Source organism: Malaya genurostris, chromosome 1 (genome assembly GCF_030247185.1).
Source record: "Malaya genurostris strain Urasoe2022 chromosome 1, Malgen_1.1, whole genome shotgun sequence".
NCBI lineage: Eukaryota > Metazoa > Arthropoda > Insecta > Diptera > Culicidae > Malaya > Malaya genurostris.
The window spans coordinates 78,380,898-78,401,533 of record NC_080570.1 but is presented as its reverse complement, the minus strand read 5'-3'; the positions used below and the strand labels follow the sequence as shown (position 1 = coordinate 78,401,533).

The 20,636-nt window shown below is 39.0% G+C and overlaps 3 protein-coding genes across 3 annotated transcripts in view; 2 read left to right on the top strand and 1 right to left on the bottom strand.

The window, feature by feature from the left end:
- LOC131440541 (protein FAM50 homolog) overlaps positions 1-20,636 on the top strand; it is a 347,038-nt gene that overhangs the window by 117,728 nt on the left and 208,674 nt on the right. The gene's annotated exons all lie outside the window — the stretch shown is intronic.
- Positions 892-2,352, bottom strand: LOC131426284 (uncharacterized). Its single transcript, XM_058588899.1, has one exon. The coding sequence runs from the start codon at positions 2,350-2,352 to the stop codon at positions 892-894; it is 1,461 nt and encodes a 486-aa protein (XP_058444882.1).
- Positions 16,762-17,940, top strand: LOC131440542 (protein SEC13 homolog). Its single transcript, XM_058611913.1, has one exon. The coding sequence runs from the start codon at positions 16,862-16,864 to the stop codon at positions 17,840-17,842; it is 981 nt and encodes a 326-aa protein (XP_058467896.1). The 5' UTR covers positions 16,762-16,861; the 3' UTR covers positions 17,843-17,940.

The window sequence follows — 20,636 nt, the reverse complement described above, 5'->3', positions numbered from 1 at the left end:
TATATATATATATATATATATATATATATATATATATATATATATATATATATATATATATATATATATATATGTATATATATATATATAAAAAAAAAGTCCGCGTCCATCGTCATTCCAAAAATGCTTCACCAATTATTTTCAAATTTTGCGCAAACCCTCTACATGTAAAATACTAGACCGCAACGAAAAATCGTTGTTTTGACTTTCAACAACCACCAAAAACATAAAAAAAATAAACAAAAACGTATGGGTCTAGAAAAACATCTACTACAGCTATTCTGCTTTGGTTTGTTGACTTCGGATTAGTATGCGCTGAGGTATAGTGGACACAGCAAATCATGATTTCTAAGAAGCGTCCTCAAAAATACTTTTTTACCGCCTTATTTCTCAATACCACGAAGAAATGTTATTCGAATGATGCTTTTTATTATGCATATCGTTTGAATTTATTATTTGGAACGATAGCTCTAAAAAATTCTCAAAAATAGTGTTTTTTTCACCCGTTAGACGTCCTCGATAAATATAAAGGTTAATTGGAAGAAATGTAATTTTTGTAACAAAATGATCGTTTTTTAAGGCTTTAACGATTTTAACGATTCAGTACCTAAGGTATTGGATGAAGAAATGATTAGAAGTATAATTTTTTGAAGGGAAATCCCCTGTTATTGTTCACTCGCGGGTGGACTGTATCGAAGATGTTTCGGTTTCTAGTATTTCACGACGAAATCAAAAACGCGTCTGTCTTTTACAACAGTCAAATTTATTCTGAATATAATAAGAAGGAATAAGAAAAAGTATGCTATAGAAGAGTATAATCTGTTTCGCTCTACAGTGCAGTGTCGCCAGAACGAACATCCTCCCGGGCGTTGAAATGGTCTATTTCAAAGATTAACCATCAGGTGTACCTTCTTCGTTGTCGAGTGGCAATACGCAGATTTTCTTCACGGCTCTCTTGGTGACACCGCTTCCCGTTTGCAAAGATACCACACGTGTGTGTCCGTCACGTCCTGGATGTAGTTCGATTATGCGGGCTAGTACCCATTTCAGTGGCGGTACGTTCTCGTCGACAATAACTACTAACGCTCCAATTTTAAATTCGGTCACCTTCAAATCACGTTGACGTTTCTGGAGTTCCTGAAGGTAGTCTTTCATCCACATTTTCCAGAATTTCTGTTTTAAATCCTGGACGAATTGCCAACGAGACAATCTGCCTTGAGGAATGTTGACATACGAAGGTTCCAAAATTGCTTGAAATTCTCTCCCTATAATGAAGTGAGCAGGTGTTATCGCTGTCATGTCGTTCGGGTCGTCAGAAGCAGGAGTGAGAGGCCGGGAGTTTAAAATTGCTTCCACTTGTGCCAAAACGGTAGCGAGTGCTTCGTACGTTAATTTGTGTTCTGCAAGAACTAGCTTCAGATGCGATTTTACTGATTTGACTCCTGCTTCCCATATGCCGCCGAAGTGCGGACTACGTGGAGGAATGAAAGACCACTCAATTTGTTTCGATGCACAGTAGTCAATCAGCGTTCGCAGATGCTGCTCGTTTCGAAATAGTTCTGCTAGTCGACTCATCTCGTTGTTAGCTCCTTCAAAGTTAGTCGCGTTGTCGGAATACAGCTTCTGCGGCAGCCCACGGCGACTGACGAATCGTTGGAGTGCGGCCATGAATGTTTCAGTAGATAAATCGGATACCGCTTCTAGGTGCACAGCACGGGTTGCCATGCAGACGAATAGACAAACGTACCCCTTGGTGGTTGTCGGATTTCTTGTGTTGGCACTCAGCCGTAACTTGAAAGGTCCTGCAAAGTCCAAGCCTGAATGTGAAAACACTGGTGAAGGCTGAACCCGATAGTCCGGTAGATCTCCCATCAATTGCGTAGACTTCTTGGGTTTCATTCGAAAGCACGGTATGCAGTGATGTAGTATCTTTCGAATGACGTTTTTAGCCTTGAGCGGCCAATACTGTTGTCGTACAACTCCTAATAAGCTACGTTGGCCAAGATGCATATTAGTGCAATGCAGATGCCTGATCAACGTCACTGTGAATGGATGAGTCTCGGGAAGCAAGGCTTGGTGTTTGTGTTCGTACGGTAAAACTGCGTGCTTCAGTCTTCCACCAACTCGCAGTATCACATCATTTGGATCAATGAAAGGGTTGAGGTTTTGAAAAGATACCTTGCCTTCCTTGTCGTCCTTCAACATCTGCAATTCTCGATGAAAATCGTCGTTTTGCACCATCCGAACAATCAGAGTTGACGCTCTGCGTATTTCCGATACTGTTGGCAGTCCCTTGGTCAACGTCGTTCTATAACTTCGGATGTAATCACAAAATCGAATGACATACGCCATCGCACGTTGTATGATCGGGTACCGACTGATTCGGTCGAAAATCTTCAATCTCGAAGGTCCTAGTACAGTTACAAGTCCTCTTCGTCTCAACTCAGGTATGTCCGCTTCTGGAAGAGATGCTGGTTGATCGATGTTCGGATTATCACTAAGAAAAATTGATGGTCCATTCCACCAAATCGTTCGTTTTCCAAGTTCAGATGGAGGTACCCCACGCGAGATCAGATCTGCGGGATTCTCCTTTGAAGGAACGTACTTCCAAGAATAGTCGGCGGTGAGCTGCTGTATTTGTCGTACACGATTTGGAATGACGATGGACGCGGACTTTTTTTTTATATATATATATATATATACATATATATATATATATATATATATATATATATATATATATATATATATATATATATATATATATATATATATATATATATATATATATATATATAAATTTTTTTTTTTTTTTTCATTTTTTTTTTTTCAAGTATTGGCCTTTTCCACTCACTTCAGAACCTGATTGCAACGGTTGGCATAATGGTGTCAATGGTTGCTCGAATGAATATTCCCGCGACGTTACCTGATCATTGAAGTGCACATTTCCCTGCGGACCAACATTTTCTTAATTTTCGTTGATCGTTTCAGAATCCGCAGGTTTCTCTATATCAATTTCGATTTGCAAATCGACCGTTTTGAGAGCAGCTCTACTGGAAATTATTTCAGTGATTTCATGTTCCTGAAAAACGTATTTATGAAAAAAATATTTTTAAAACTATTCAACTAACATTTTTTTTCTGCCATCGTTCGATTTCATGATATATATTGTCAATATTCCAAGAGAGTTCATCTCCCAGGACTGTCCGATCTAATATTTTTTGTAATTCTTCCTTTCCGATGTTCGCCAATTCAAATAAACCGATACCACAACCTGATTGAAGTGAAAAAGTATTATTGAGTACAAAATATATACGAAGTAAAATACATACCACTCAAAACGTCTAGAAAATGTTGCGGAAATCCCAAATCGAATAAAAGGCGTTGCTCTCGGGTAGCCATCAATATTTTTTCCGTATTTTCCGTCATGACGTCATGCCCAAAATTGTATCTTACACTGTTAAATTTTGTTATATACATGTCATCAAACATTCATACAGTTCATATAAGATATTCCCAATATTTTCACTATGGCTATGGATATTTGAAAGTTATTGTATATTATATAAATTTCATAAACACTATCAATTATAGTTATATGTTTCCATATGACTTCTATAATAAATAAAAAGAATTGATTCATATGACACATTTAATGAATAGAAAAAAGATTTTCATTTCAGTGTATGTAACGTTTCTTTTGCACCTTCTTTTCTCGTAGATGGCTAGACCGATTTTCACACACTTATATTCAAAAGGTCTTGTGGTATCATACAAAATTCCTTAATATTATTTCGATCCGATTTCTGGTTCCGGAATTATGGGATACAATGTGCATAAAAATGTGAAAATAAGTTCACCAACTTTTCTCTAAGAAGGCTACACCGATTTTAACAAACTTAGATTCAACTGAAAGCTCTTTAGGTCTCATACTAATTTCCTGTTTTTTTATCTCACTTCCGGTTCTGAAGTTATGAGGTAAAATGTGCAATATTAAAATATGTGTACTAGCTTTTCTTAGAGATGGCGCGACCGAATCCTACGAACTTAGATTCATATGAATGGTTCTTATGGTTCTTCACTAAACTGCTGAATTTCATTTCGATCTGACTTCCGGTTCCGGAATTATATAGTATGTCAAAAATGGTATATTGTCACTTAGAGCGACGAAACAAAACACGAAAAAAAAGAAAAAGTACGGGTGTGTAATGTCAGAGACATAACTGGATGTCGTGAATACGAATATGACACGCTTTATTTATGCTTCCGAATTCGAAATGGTAATTGATCGATTGTTTGAATTGTGCAACTTTCCCCTCTTTCATTACTAGAAATTTAAACGATGCGCCTAGACTAAATTACATATTAGTTACATTAAACATTCTGAAACGCAATTAAATATTATGAAATAAGCAGTATAGTTCATTATAATAAAAAATGGTGGCTCTGAAAAGAACTTTTTATGAAAGCGTTCGTGATGAAGAGTGACGAGTTGAGTTAGTTTAGCACGCAGACTCTGAATTCTAAACCCATATTCCGGAACTAAGCTCTGAAACTTGAAGACCGCCATGACTACCAGAATGAGTTGTATAGAGTACAGTAAAGTAAATTTCCGCATAATTCTTTACGAGTATTATTATGGTTCTAAAAAGAACCGAATAGAAGAAGTCTGGAATAAAGAACTGGACCCTGAGTTCAAGAACTAAATTTAGAACCAATAACAGACTCAGAATCCAGTTTGAATTCTAGAACTGCAATTTCGAAACTGAAATTAGAAACAGCACGCAGGCTCTGAATACTAAACCTATATTGCGGAACTAATATCTGAAATTTGAACTTCTCGTTACGACTACCGAAAAGCAAATGAGAGTTGCTACCTGAGCGTTTGAGGTTTTAACCACGCAAAAGGTGCACTCTCCGTCGCAGCTGGTTGATGGTTTAACTCTCACGATGGCAATCTTCTCGCCTTGATGGCCAGCAAGCGAATGAGAGTTGCGACCTGAGCGTTTGAGGTTTTAACCACGCAAAAGGTGCACTCTCCGTCGCTGCTGGTTGATGGTTCAACTCCCACGACGTCTGCTTCCACCGAACGCACGAAAAGAAATGATCGATTTTCGACCACGGTTTCCCTTTTATACGCATTCAGTTGAACATATGTGCCTGACTGCCTCAAAATCGTCGTCCTTGCGCGAAAAATCCAAGCGAAAGTAAAGAGTTTTCCGCATTATTTTCAAATTTTGAGAAAACTTAATTTTTGAGTTGTTTGTAGTTATCTCACATTGTTCAAAATATTATCCTAAATTCCTGATCATATTTTTGATGAAATGGTGAAAGAGTTATGTTGCTACCATTAATACAAGTCGAGATATTCACGATTAAGTTCTGCCCATTCTTCCATATGGCTAATTTTGAAAAGGCACCCCATAGTAAAGTAAGTCGTATTCACGACAAAAATCTAAACTGGCCTTAAGACTACTTCAATCGACAGTCATTCTCAGTAGATGGCCAAACAAACCGATTCCGGCTATCTTGGTTCCCGTTTTCCGATTCCGGAGGTACCGGATCATATTTTCCCAAATGGATCTCGCTTTCTTTTCTCAGCGATGGTTTGACCGATTTTCACAAACTTAAGTTCAGATTAAAGATCTGAAAAGATATATATGTTGACTCCGTTCAACGATTTCTCTACAGAACCTTTCCGAAACTATAACGCTCAAATGAAACACAGGCGTTTGGTGATGAAAAGTTATAATTTTCCTATCGAGTATAGATTGAAAAAATGTAAAGTTCAGTTTAGCTAATGGTATGTAACAATTAATTAATTCAAAACATTTAATTGTATGAACATAGTATCTTTACAAATATATAAATTACTCACGTTTAGTTTTCCTCGTAATTTCGCCTATTCTGTTACGATACGGATATCTTGACGAGATCAAGAGCAAGTTCTGTTCAATCAATCAGTGATCCTAATATTAAGAATAATTTGTAAGGAAAGTTTACGGCTATTTTGCATTATTTCTTACCAATTCGCGTTATTTAGTGATAAGAGCACTGCGATAAGGTAGTTTTAAGCACTAGCGATAAGTTAGTTTTAAGCACTAGCGATAAGATAGTCTTAGAGTTCTATTTGTTATAGGGATTTTTACTATTATTTTTCTTATTAACACCGATGACAGCAGCGATGTCACAACCAGCATAGGTGGCCTATCGTCGTTGGTGAGTTGGTGTGTGTAAGTCCCTGGATTTATAGAAACGGTGTCCACATTTCCAGGTAAGGCTGAGTTGATGAAGGTGCGCAAACTTGCGCTTTGTGCAAGTGACACTCCCCCCAGGTATGCCTACGAAATTATAGGCTTACAGCTGAACGCTCCGTATATCCAACACAGCTAGCTTGGCCACTGGACGTTCATAGATTCCGGTCTTGGTTTTTACGGTCGCTGCTCTGATTTCGCCATCTCTTTTGCTCGGTTTAGTTCCGATGACCTTGCCCTTAGGGCAACAGTTTCGGGGTAGTTGTGGGTCGACGATTACTACGACATCCCCAATTTCAATTGGTTTTGTTTTGGAGTACCACTTGGTCCTTCGTGTAATTTCGGGTAGGTAATCGGTCAACCATCGTTTCCAAAATTGGTTTGCCAGTAACTGGGACGTTCGCCAACATCGTCGTAACACAATACCACTTTCGTCGAGGGTACAGAGTGGTTTTGTGCCGTCGGAGGATCCTAGGAAAAAGTGGTTCGGAGTGAGAGCTGGGGCGGATTCATCATCTATTGGAACGTGCGTTAAGGGCCGAGAATTAACGGTATTCTCGATCTCGGTTAGCAGGTTTCGTAACACCTCATCACTGGGCTTTCTCGAGAGTTGGACGGCCATCAGGTTTCACTTAACTATGCTGATCATCGTTCCCAGATACCACCCATGTGAGGTGAGAGCGGGGGGTCGAACTGGTTTCTACGCCACTGAACTCTCTCATTATGTCCTTTAAGTTAACCTGTGACACTGCTTCCTGCATTTCACGATTCGCCCCGATGAAACAAGTACCGCGATCGCTATAGATCGTTCTAGGTGTTCCTCGACGAGCCGCGAAATTGCGAAGACCCATTACACATGAATCGGTATTTAGAGTATGCACCACTTCTATATGTATAGCTCTAGTGGTTAAACACGTGATCAGCATACCCCATCGTTTCTCCACTCTGCGGCCAACGACTACTTCCAGGGGACCAAAGTAGTCAATACCTACATGCGTGAATGGTCGAGCAAATGCATCGAGTCGTTCTGGCGGTAGATCAGCCATTATTGGAGGCTGAGGAATCGAGCGGTCATTCTTGCAGCGTTGGCAGTGTTTGCGCACATTCGCATACGCGATGCGCAGTCGAGGGATACAGAACCGCTGTCGCAATTCGTTAATAATGGTCTCGTGGTTTTGGTGGTGACAAGGGGCAAATCACTCTAAACTTTGTCTGCACTCAAACAAGTTTTACCGGGAGTAAAAAAGTTTAGCAGGGATCTCGCTGGATTGGAATGGGATTAGAGAAGTTTAGCCGAGATCTGGAAAAGCATTATTTTGACATAAGAAGCTGTGAACGTGGGAGCAGAGATGCCAGATATTTTTCATAGAAAACCTGTATTGTTTTGTATAAAAAATCTGTATTTATCTGTATTCAGAAAGGAAATTTCGGAAATAAAATGATGTTTGAAGATGTTATTTCATTAGATTATTGTTATAGAATGGCAGATGCAAAGAGCATTCCTTTATATAGTAAGTCCTTGCCGCACGGACATGAACATTCAACGACGAAATTTAATTGATTTTGTTATCAACCACAATTGAATTGTAAATCCATATACTTTTTTCGTTTGAAAATGATGACTTGGAATTCAAACATGGAATTCAAACGCCCATTACGCAACGTCAAGTCAGGTCATACAACTTTTCAGTCTGACAATAAAGTTTCATGACGCTGCACGAAAAAGTTTTCATTTGAATATGGGTAATCAAACAAGCTCAGACGGAAAAGTTTCATTATTTCTTTCTTACTTTTTGTGGTATCTGTATAAATCTGTATTTTATTTGAGAAATTTGTATAAAATCTGTACTCTGTATTAAATCTGCATGCGCATGTAAAAATCTGTATAATACAGATAAATCTGTATAAATGGCATCTCTGCGTGGGAGCTCGAATGACAGATACACTTCAAACAAGATTAGGCAAAAATAGGTTGGATTAGTTTTAAATTACCCAAATATATCTAGACTAGTTCGGATTAAAAAAGATTAGAGAAAATTGTTTTGGAATGACATGAGTTTATTAGTTTGAGATTGTCTAGAGTTTAGAGTGATTTGCCCCTTGGGTGGTGATATTTGTTATGATAGTGTGCAATTATGAGTTTGGTAGTATGGTGGTCACGGGGCAGGATGATTGGGTTTTTGGCGTCTTCAGTGATATACCCGCAGGCGTTTGTTCTTCCTCGCATTCTTATAATGCCATGGTCGTCTAAGAACGGTGACAGCTTATACAGAGAACTGGATTTTGGAACGGACGACTTAGCTTCATTCGGATTCGAAAGGATTGCTACTTCGTCTAGGTAACATTCTCGCTGAGCCTGGCGAATCAAATAACGTTCCGCAGTTATAAATTCTTCGAACGAAGGAGCTCCAGTAATGATAGGTTTTTTCTGGATTCGTAAGCGGCAATTCATGGGGAAACGACTAATAGTTACAGCAATATTGATCATTCGTTTCCAACTAGAAACATTAAATAAACTGTCTGGTTTTATAAAGTGAGCTAATAAGCCAGGGCGAAGCTCTATGTCGGTTTTGCATCCTACAGCTGGTTGACGCGGCCATGATTCTTCTGTTAGCCAGAGGAATTCCGGAGCGTTGTACCATCTCGAACTCGGAGTCATGTCTGGAAACTTCTCCCACTTTGTTGCATCGTCGGCAACATTTAGCTTAGTGGGAATCCAACGCCATTCGTCCGCAACTGTGGCCTCCAAAATCTCGCTCACCCGATGTGCGATAAACGGAGAATAGCGTCGATGATCGGAGTTCAGCCAACAAATCACATCCCTGGAATCGGAATGGTAGAAAAATTTGTCTACTTGGAAAGACAGTGAGTCGATAACCGATCGAGCTAGTCGAACACCAATAACTGCAGATTGGCATTCCAACTTCGGAACCGAATGGTATCTCAGCGGAGCGACTCTAGTTTTTGCGGCGACAAGACAGCATCGGATTTTGTCATGCCAGACAAAACGCAAATAGCATGCAGCAGCCATGGCGCTTTCACTTGCATCTACGAAGGTGTGTAGCTGGACGTGTTCATAATCAGGCGCAAAATTTGAAAGGAAGCAACGCGGAATCTGAACTCCTTCAACTTGTGGTAATACTTGGAGCCATAATTGCCACTTTTTGAAAATATTGTCGTCGATTTGGTCATCCCACTGGATGCCGGAACGCCAAATTTCTTGCAGTAGTATCTTTAAGTATACGAGGAACGATGCGATGAGACCGAGAGGGTCGTATATGGTCATCAGTACTCGTAAAACTCCCTTTTGGTGGGCCGACGGTGACCTTCCAATAACTCGCGATCATGGCGGTCCCAGATGATTTTGAAGGTAAATATATCCGTCTTAGTACACCACCACATACCGAGCACCTTTTCCGTGGCCATTTCAGACGAAAGATCCAGATTTTTTTTCAATGGTTTTATCCTCTCGCAAGACTTCCAGGACGCGCTGAGAGTTGCTGACCCAATTTCGAATTTCGAAACCACCTTGTGAATGGACAAACTTAACATCGAGAGCCAGTTTAATTGCCTTTTCTTCGATGTCGACGCTGACTAACATGTCGTCTACATAATGCTGTTTCCGAATGACTTCCGTAGCTTCTGGATATTTTTCAGCAAAGCGGTCGGCATTCAGGTTCATCGCGTATTGGGCGCAGCTTGGGGAGCAACAAGCACCGAATGTCATAACGCACATCACGTAAACTGACAGCTGTCCGTTCTCTTCTCTCCAATAGAAACGTTGGCACTGCTGGTCCGATTCTTGGATCAACACCTGGTGGAACATTTCCCTGATATCACCGGTGAGAGCAATGGGTCCCTCACGAAAACGGATTAGCACGGTGTACAATGAGGATAATAGATCAGGGCCTTTTAGCAGGGCCGAATTTAAAGACACTCCATGCACTTTGGCTGCTGCATCTCATACGATCCTCACCTTACCGGGTTTATTTGGATTTGTGACTGGAAACACTGGGAGGTACCACGTGCGTTGGTCCGATTGCTTCAACTCTTGCTCGGTCAACTTCCGAATATAACCACATAATCTGCAATTTTCTGTTCCAAGGTTTCAGCGAGAACTTTATCTTTCTGCTTGCGCTTCTCTAGACATTGAAAGCGATGTAGCGCCATCGCTTGGCTTTCTGGTAAACGCGTATTGTCGGATCGCCAGAGTAGGCCGGTTTCGTAGCGTTGTCCCGTAAATCTTGTCAAAGAGTGTTGAAGAGATCGAGCTCGCTGATCTTCGTCGGAAAGCAATTTTGTCGGTTTCATGATTCCAACACTGTCTAATGAAAAATAGTTTTTCATAGCCTGGTGTAGATCCTCGTCGGTCTCATTAAGGCTACAGCTGTTGACGTGATAGATTGAGTGAACGGGACTTGATGACGACTGCGAACTTCCACCGCCGCATATCGCCCAACCCAAACGTGTTTTGACGGCTATCGGTTGACCCGGTTTGCCTTCGCGGCAATTCAGAACCATACTGAGGTGTAGATCCTTTAGGCCGATTAGAATTCTCGGGCGGATCCTATTGTATGATGAAATCGGTAGTCCTTGGAGGTGAGGATTGCTCAGTGACAATTCTTCGATGTTTGCAATGGTAGCAAAAGTTCATTAACTGTACGAGCACCACTGATGATATGATTCTTTGAACCACTTTGAATACTAGCAATATTCAGTCCAACGATACGTGAGCTCAATTCTTGACGCTGGGTTCCACCGGTCCAATGAAGATACAACGGTTTAACTTCACCTTCAAGCTCAAGTTCATCAGCCAACTCGTTGTCGAGCAGTGTTAGGGCAGAGCCATCATCAAGGAACGCGTAAGTTCGCACATTTCTTCGTTTCCCGTGCAACAAAACCGGCAAATATCGGAACAGGGTGTCGCTGGACTTCGCTTGATGAGTGTGGCATCCGTGCGTCGACGACGAACTCGATTCTGCAAAAGAATACTTATTCTCTTCAGGCGGTACAGCAACTGCAGTTTGCGACGATGTTGCTATGACGGGCATTTTCTGCTTTTGATCGTTGTGTAGCAGAGCGTGGTGTTTGTACTGACAACCATCCTTTCCACAAAGTTTCGCTTGGCACTCGCCATTGTGTCTACAAAGGCACCGACGGCAGAGCGAAAATTCTCTTACTATTGCCCATCTAGAATCTCGAGAGAGCTCCAAAAACCGCTTGCATTTATCAATTGTCTTACATCCTGCTTTACATACCGGACATTCGCCATTCAGAGTGTTCATGCTAGAATTACTCGCTATACTTGATTCGGAGATGGTGTTCTCGGAGTGTGCGTTCAGAAATGTATTTGTTTTTCTCGAAACGCTACGTGTGTCACCCTTCGTTGATTTGGAATTTGGTATGCTTGGAAGCGTCACGGTACTTGCTGCTTCTGCTAACCTATATATCAAGCTGCTGAAGGCAGCCAAATTCACACCCGATAGCGAAAGACGGTATTGCGCCCAATTGAGTTTTATGGAGGGTGGCAGCTTGTTCACAAGTTGATGCAAGAGTGTTACGTTGTATAGCTGCTCTTCCAAACCGCAAGCATCCACAGTGGCACAAAAATTCTCTACACAAACAGCAAAGTCTACCAGAGTTTCTAGTTTGTCTTCTCTTATGACCGGCAAGGCACTGATTTTTTCGATGAGCGAGTGGATAATAGCTTCTGGCTGTCCGAACATCATTTTTAGAGTTTTGAGTATTCCAGGAACGTTGGCGGGATGCACTGGTCGACTCTTAACGGCGTCGAAAGCTCGACCTTTCAAGCTACGTTGCAGACAGAATATATTCTCATCGTTCGTGAAACCGCACATTGCCGTGGTACTATTAAACGTCGCTAGGAAGAGTGGCCAGTCCTCGGGATCGCCGGAAAACTGGGGCAAGTCTCTCGGAATAGCGTTCCGTGCAGCTAGTTGTTTATAGGTCAGTGAACAGCGATCTTCTTCGCATCCACGGTAATCGGTTTTATGCGGTGAATTCCGATGAACTGTGTCTGGTTTGATGTTGCGACGTGAAGTCATCCCGAAGCTGCTAGTTTTATCGGTACGTCTTGATAGGTTGTCTTGCTGTGACTGTCGACTAGAATGAGCTGTAGGCTCGAAACTTGAACGATCCGAATCTGGAAGTACTGGAACTCGCTGTTTGTCAACCCAACTCTCGACAGTATTTGCGACACTACTACGATTCGACCCAGCTTCGCTAACCATTTCTTCAAGCAGTTTGTATTTCTCCTCCAAGTAAGTCTTTTCTTGTTCCGCTTTCTTCGCACTCAGCAAACGCTCTTCTTCCAGTCGTTTCTTATTCAGATCACGTTCCACCTCCAACCGTTTCAACTTCAGTCTGGCAAGCGCTTGTGAAGCTTTGCTAGATGCGTAAGATGATACAGACTTAGCCGTATTGACATTCAGAGGTAGTGTTTTCTGATGATCATCCTTCAAGTTGGGTTTCTGGGTCGGATTTGCACAAGACTGACACTTCCAAGGCTTGTTTTCAATTTCCTGCGTGACCCCAACACAATCAAAGTGAAACCATTTGAGACACTTATCCCAGCTGACCATTTCATCCGTATCATTTTCGCGGCAAACTCTACACGAGCGGCCCGGGTTTGTAACCTCTGGATCGTCTGTAACCACCAATTGCACATTTTCAATCGCTTCACATTCAGAACTCACAGCAGCTGCACCGCGATCACTACCACCACCGATTTTATTTGATTTGCTTGACCGAATTTGTCTCGACATGACCGAAATATACCGCAATTATTCGTAAATAAACGAAAATTATAAAATGTTGACTCCGTTCAACGATTTCTCTACAGAACCTTTCCGAAACTATAACGCTCAAATGAAACACAGGTGTTTGGTGATGAAAAGTTATAATTTTCCTATCGAGTATAGATTGAAAAAATGTAAAGTTCAGTTTAGCTAATGGTATGTAACAATTAATTAATTCAAAACATTTAATTGTATGAACATAGTATCTTTACAAATATATAAATTACTCACGTTTAGTTTTCCTCGTAATTTCGCCTATTCTGTTACGATACGGATATCTTGACGAGATCAAGAGTAAGTTCTGTTCAATCAATCAGTGATCCTAATATTAAGAATAATTTGTAAGGAAAGTTTACGGCTATTTTGCATTATTTCTTACCAATTCGCGTTATTTAGTGATAAGAGCACTGCGATAAGGTAGTTTTGAGCACTAGCGATAAGTTAGTTTTAAGCACTAGCGATAAGATAGTCTTAGAGTTTTATTTGTTATAGGGATTTTCAGCTGTGTAAAAGTCGGTAAAATATTGCTGAAGTCGGTAAAGAAAACTAATGCCCCGTTTACACTTCTGCTGGCTGCCAGCATGCTGGTGTCAGTGTACTGCCCTCTTAGGAAAAAACGTTCAACTGTGGTCCAATGATCCAAAGTATTAGACCAACGAAGGACCACCGTTGAACGTTTTTTTCCTAAGAGGGCAGTACACTGACACCAGCATGCTGGCAACCAGCAGAAGTGTAAACGGGGCATAAGTGTGTAGGGATTTTTACTATTATTTTTCTTATTAACACCGATGACAGCAGCGATGTCACAACCAGCATAGGTGGCCTATCGTCGTTGGTGAGTTGGTGTGTGTAAGTCCCTGGATTTATAGAAACGGTGTCCACATTTCCAGGTAAGGCTGAGTTGATGAAGGTGCGCAAACTTGCGCTTTGTGCAAGTGACAATATATATATATATATATATATATATATATATATATATATATATATATATATATATATATATATATATATATATATATATATATATATATATATATATATATATATATATATATATATATATATATATATATATATATATATATATATATATGTATATATATATCATAAAGTCTATAAAATGGACTGCATTAACCTGTTCAAATACGTTTCAATATAATACCAAATGCATTTCAAAAGGTTTTCCGATATTTGTTACATGATTTGCCTATTTGTGACTATAGAACACGCTAAAAGATTCGATTCAGACAAGAAATTTCATTTGCTATATTGAAATCATATGAGAATAACTTCCAGAAGAATGTTATGCTTCATAGCATTAACATATATACTTGACATGATGTTGAATACACCACATAGCTATCATTGAGAATTCCAATAGTGCACAATCATTACAATATCATATAATGTGAAAGTGATAATTTGGCTCAGTGTACTTACACACAGACATTTTGCGTACTCGACGAATTAAGTCGAATGGTATATAACACTCGGCCCTCCGAGCCTCGATTCAAAAGTCGGTTTTCACAGTAATCGCATAACCTTTACACAGTAATCGCATAACCTATATGAGAAAGGCAAAACGGATGTAAGTTTATATGTTTGTAACGCCATAACTCCGAAACTACTGAACAGAATGCCACCAAACTTGGGGGCAACGTTGTCAGGTAATTTTTCCAAAAAATATTCGGCGCAAAAATCTATCGGTATCAGAATTTTTCTACATAAGCACCAGGAAAATGTGACCAAAGCTTATTTTGGTGAGCGAAAAAAAGGTCGTAGTATTCCTAGCCGAGGAAAAATCGTTGCGGAATCACAACTGATCTGATGTCTAAGTGATTTTAATTTTTGTATGACCATGATAATGTCAAGTCGAGATCAGTAAAAATCTGAATTCTAGAAAAATCCCTACTGATTCGATCGGAAAATAATTTATGTAGAAAATTGTTTCTGATGTGATCAGCAAAAGTGCATAGAGGGGCGAGTAAATTAGCGGAATTAATAAATTTGTCTAGTATGAGTATTAAAAAATGATGCATTCAAACATTAAAGCTAAAGTTATGCATGGATAGTTTTGATCAATTGATATGAGCTTTAATGCTTAAATCGCTGGGAATTATCAATTTCCTAACTTTCGAAAATGTAATGATAGGTGATAAATAGAAGTGGGTTTTAAACCTCATCGGTACGTACACGTGTTGGTAAGGATTAAGAAAGCATAAGTGTCGGTACGAAAGTCTATTATCAGTGTTTGGTTTTGGTTGCACTCGATACAGTAATTGGGAAAAATCATAGCCTCTTTTACTTGAAGTGTGACAGAAAAAATTAAAGAATTTCAACGAGCTTCTTTGGTCGGTCGCATCGGAATTCCATGCTTCGTGGTATATTTGAAACTTGCCATGTGGACGGAGTACTATGCTGTGATTTATAAAAATTAAGAGAAACATGTTCAATCTCAAAGCATGTTATGCAGTTAACTGATTTACCCTATTTAGCTTGAATATCATACACAAAAGTAACAGGAGTGCAGGATTTGGCTACACCAACTCAAACGCGCAATTCAAACGCTACGCCTGCTGTGTCTTTGAAACTGACAAACCCTGCGCTCAAGTTACTTTTTTAAATCGAATTTATGTCAAATGGCGTTTAATTGTGTTTGAACAAAATAGCGCATGAATATCATCATCATCATCATTAACCAACTGGAAGTAAAACAAAGTCTTTTGTCGCATTATTAATAAGTTGGTGTGGAATATTTGTTCAATAATTTTGCATTGCGTATTGCTATTACGTTGTGAATGCTGTCAACTTAACATTATGAATTTGATTAGAATTCAAACTTATTATTTTTATAAAACCTAAATCTAACATTCATTTCTCTTAATCTATTATTCATTTTATTGCGAATCAAACCACCGGTTGCGAAATCGAATACGGGGTCCATAAAACGAGAACATATGTTGAAACTACGTAAACCGTGTCGTAACGACACCGCTATTTTTTCCAACTCTGGTTATAAAAAGTGTTAAAGGAGCATTCATCAAAGATACAAAATTGACAATATTTCATAACTTTAAAAGTCATTAACACGCGTTATCCTTGATTATAAATTCTTGTAGGATTACTGTTGTCACTAATTACATACGTTTGATGACATCACATGAATAATAATTTCTTGTATCATATTTATCAAACTTATGTTAATTTAAAAAATCATCCAAATGGTTTCTAAATGCATGGGATATGTCAAAGGAATCACCATCACGCTATATCGTGGTTAGGGATGTCGGAAATTTCGAATTACTCGATTATTTAATAATCGAGTATAATTTTGAAACTAATCGATTGTAATTTATTCGATTATCTAAGTTATTAATCGATTACTCGATTATTCATTCGATTATTACTATGGGAATTTTTTAACTATTCGATTAGCTCAACAATCGAATATTAGTTTTATGCTAATCGATTAAATATTACTCGTTTATCTGGGTTATTAATCGATTACTCGATTAATCGATCGATATTACGACATCCCTAATCGTGGTGACCACGCTCAAGCGGTCCGAGAGTCCGACCGATGAACGAGCCAATGCGGCTCGACAAAACTCACTGGGCGTACTTGAGCTGTTTGAATTTCTTCAAAACTGGTAACCCTGGCGATTCGAATAAGAATAGGCATAGTTTCTTGAAAGAAGAAGTCAGTTGTCGAGTTGTGCTGGCATTATCAAAAAAAGATTTTTGAGCTGGTATAAATTTCAATAAATCTTACGATTTTTAGGCGAAAACATGGTTTCTGTGTTGAATACAATTGATACTGGACATGAAGATATGATCCACGGCGCAGAAGTGGATTACTATGGGCTTCGATTGGCAACTTGTTCATCAGATAATTCTGTGAAAATATTCGATATAAAAAGTGGAGCTCAAACACTCGCAGCAGATTTGAAAGGTCACTGTGGACCGGTCTGGCAAGTTGCCTGGGCTCATCCTCGCTATGGCAACATTATCGCGTCTTGCTCTTATGACCGTAAGGTGATTATTTGGAAAGAGGCCGGCCTCGGTGATTGGAACCAATGGTTTGAATATAGTAATCATGATTCATCGGTCAATTCTGTTGCTTGGGCCCCAGCAGAATATGGACTGATATTAGCTTGTGGAAGCTCTGATGGATCCATTTCCATTTTAACTGCCAACGTAGAAGCAGGAACTTGGGATTCTAAAAAAATTTCAAATGCCCATAGTATTGGGTGTAACACAGTAAGTTGGTGTCCTGCAACAACTCCGGATGCTGCTTTTGATCAAAAACCTAGTAAATCAAACATCGTAGTAAAGCGGCTTGTAACAGGAGGCTGCGACAACTCTGTCAAGATATGGAAAGAAGAAGGGGATCGTTGGGAGGAAGACAAAAGACTTGAACTGCATTCTGATTGGGTTCGCGATGTAGCATGGGCTCCGAATGTTGGACTTCCTCGATATCAAATAGCTAGTTGCTCACAGGATCGTCGAGTAATTATTTGGACAAGCGAAGATTTACAGAATTGGCAGTCAACAATTTTGAATCATTTCGACGATGTCGTTTGGAATGTTAGTTGGTCTTTAACAGGGAATTTGTTAGCCGTTTCAGGGGGAGATAACAAAATCAGTTTGTGGCGCGAGAGTAACGAAGGACAATGGATTTGCATCAGTGAAGATACGAACGCTGCTAACCAAACACATCAACTGAGTCAGACACAGGCTAGTTTTGTCCCGGAACAAAGGACACTGTAATTATACTACATTGTTTTTTACTTCGCTACCGATAATAAACATTGAATAATAGTAATAAAGATTTAAGATCAATAAAAAATTGTATTGTTAACAGCATGTTCCAGATGTGTCTTCGTCATTCTTTGTGTCTCTACCACGCATAATACAAAATAAATCATATTCATCACCCTAACAATCATTGAAAATTTCCTTCAGTCCTTTCATGAAACTAATACAAGTCGATACAGGAACACATTTATTCAAAGAAATAAACATGCAGAAATTAGGTTTTTTATCGTGACGACACAAATGAACAAGTAATCATCCTTGACAGTTCAGCGGTACTGTTTACAAACAAGCTTAAACAAAAATCGAAGAGCACATCTAAAACAATCATCTTTACACTTTGCAACTAGTCATTTTTATTTAATAAATATCAAAAAGGAACCGTATTCAATCGTGAACAAATGTTTTAAAACTTTACTTAGGCGATACGGACCGTAAATGGTCTGATCCAATTTGTCAATAAACAAACAAAAGAAATTTCTGTTTACAAACAGTACTGCTGAACTGTCAAAATGTGTTCATCCGATTGAGGTTAGCAGTGATGGTAAAAAACCTAATTAGGTTTTTTATCGTGACGACACAAATGAACAAGTATTCATCCTTGACAGTTCAGCGGTACTGTTTACAAACAAGCTTAAACAAAAATCGAAGAGCACATCTTAAACAATCATCTTTAGACCTGGCAACTAGTCACTTTTATTCATCAAATCTCAAAAACAAACCGTATCCAATCGCGAACAAATGCTTCAAAACTCTATTTAGGCGATATGGACCGTAAATGGTCTGATCCAATTTGTCAATAAACAAACAAAAGAAATTTCTATTTACAAACAGTACTGCTGAACTGTCAAAATTTGTTCATCCGATTGAGGTTAGCAGTGACGGTAAAAAACCTAATTAGGTTTTGCACGAACATAACATAACCTCACAAGAATGAGCAAAATGAATCACTTTTGACAGCTATCAGTGGTTTATTTATGTGTTCATTGCGTTCATTCTAATTTGGATACGTGTTATTAGATATGTAAACAAACCACTGATAGCTGTCAAAAGGTGAACTTGATTCATCGGCAGTTCATTGGTAGTTCATTCAAGTGGTCATCGTGCAAAACCTAATTAGGTTTTGCACGATGACGACACAAATGAACTGCCGTTGAATCAAGTTCATCTTTGACAGTTGCCGTGTACTTGTTTTGTTTTGCGACTGCAAGTTGAAAATTGAAAAATGATGTAAAAGTGCCTGTTAAAAACGGAATCCACAATGAAAATAACTAAATGTATGTGTTTCCAGCATCAAGAAGCGATATATGCATGAATCTGTTAAGTGTGAGGCGACTTGCAATTTTTACATTCGAACGATGAACTTCTGATGAACTTTTAAACTGTAAACAAGTACACGTCGACTGTCAAAATAAGTTCATCCTGTTCATTTTGTGAGGTTATGGCATGTTCGTGCAAAACCTAATTGTGCAAAACCTAATTAGGTTTTGCACGATGACGACACAAATGAACTGCCGATGAATCAAGTTCATCTTTGACAGTTACCGTGTACTTGTTTTGTTTTGCGACTGCAAGTTAAAAACGTATTCCACAGTGAAAATAACTAAAAAGATTGCCCTGTATGTGTTTCCAGCATCAAGGAGCGATTTATGTATGAATCTGTTGAGTGTGAGGCAACTTTCAATTTTTACATTCGAACGATGAACTTCCGATGAACTTTTAAACTGTAAACAAGTACACGTCTACTGTCGAGAAAAGTTCATTCTGTTCATTTTTGTGAGGTTATGTCATATTCGTGCAAAACCTAATATCAGCTTTATTAGGTTTTTTACCGTCACTGCTAACCTCAATCGGATGAACACATTTTGACAGTTCAGCAGTACTGTTTGTAAACAGAAATTTCTTTTGTTTGTTTATTGACAAATTGGATCAGACCATTTACGGTCCGTATCGCCTAAATAAAGTTTTAAAACATTTGTTCACGATTGAATACGGTTCCTTTTTGATATTTATTAAATAAAAGTGACTAGTTGCAAAGTGTAAAGATGATTGTTTTAGATGTGCTCTTCGATTTTTGTTTAAGCTTGTTTGTAAACAGTACCGCTGAACTGTCAAGGATGAATACTTGTTCGTTTGTGTCGTCACGATAAAAAACCTAATGTTTGGTAGTGAGAAAGCAATGTTATTGAGCAATTTGACGTCTCATTTACTCACACCGATGCAGAGTGCGCAGATCTATTCATATACGAAATTAGAATGTGTGCGAGCCGAAGTCAAAGTTTGTTGTGGGTTCAATTTTACACTGAGGTAAAACCAAATACAAATTATAATACGGAGTACTCCGACAAATTTTCAAGGACACATTTTGCATCGTGCGGTACATTGTCATGATACACTGTCAGAGTGACAATGTACTTTAACGAATTTCCTAGAAAACCAGCAACACTGAAGGGTAAGAACAAGTTCACCATAGTTACTGTTTATTGTAGTGAAAAATATGTAAACACAAGCGAAGTCAGGAGAACTATAATATTAACCGAGATATTGTAATACTGGAATGATCGCCGTCAAAAAACGTACTACTGATGATGATGGGCCAACAGGCGTTGTTAGCGAGGAATTGGTGCGAATCGATGAACTGATGTCGGTTATAAGAAAAGTAAGGTTTAAAAAAACATTTTAAATTATGATAAACAATCTCGTATGTTTTTCAGCAGATTCTAGATGATTCCCGGTTAGACCAAATTTC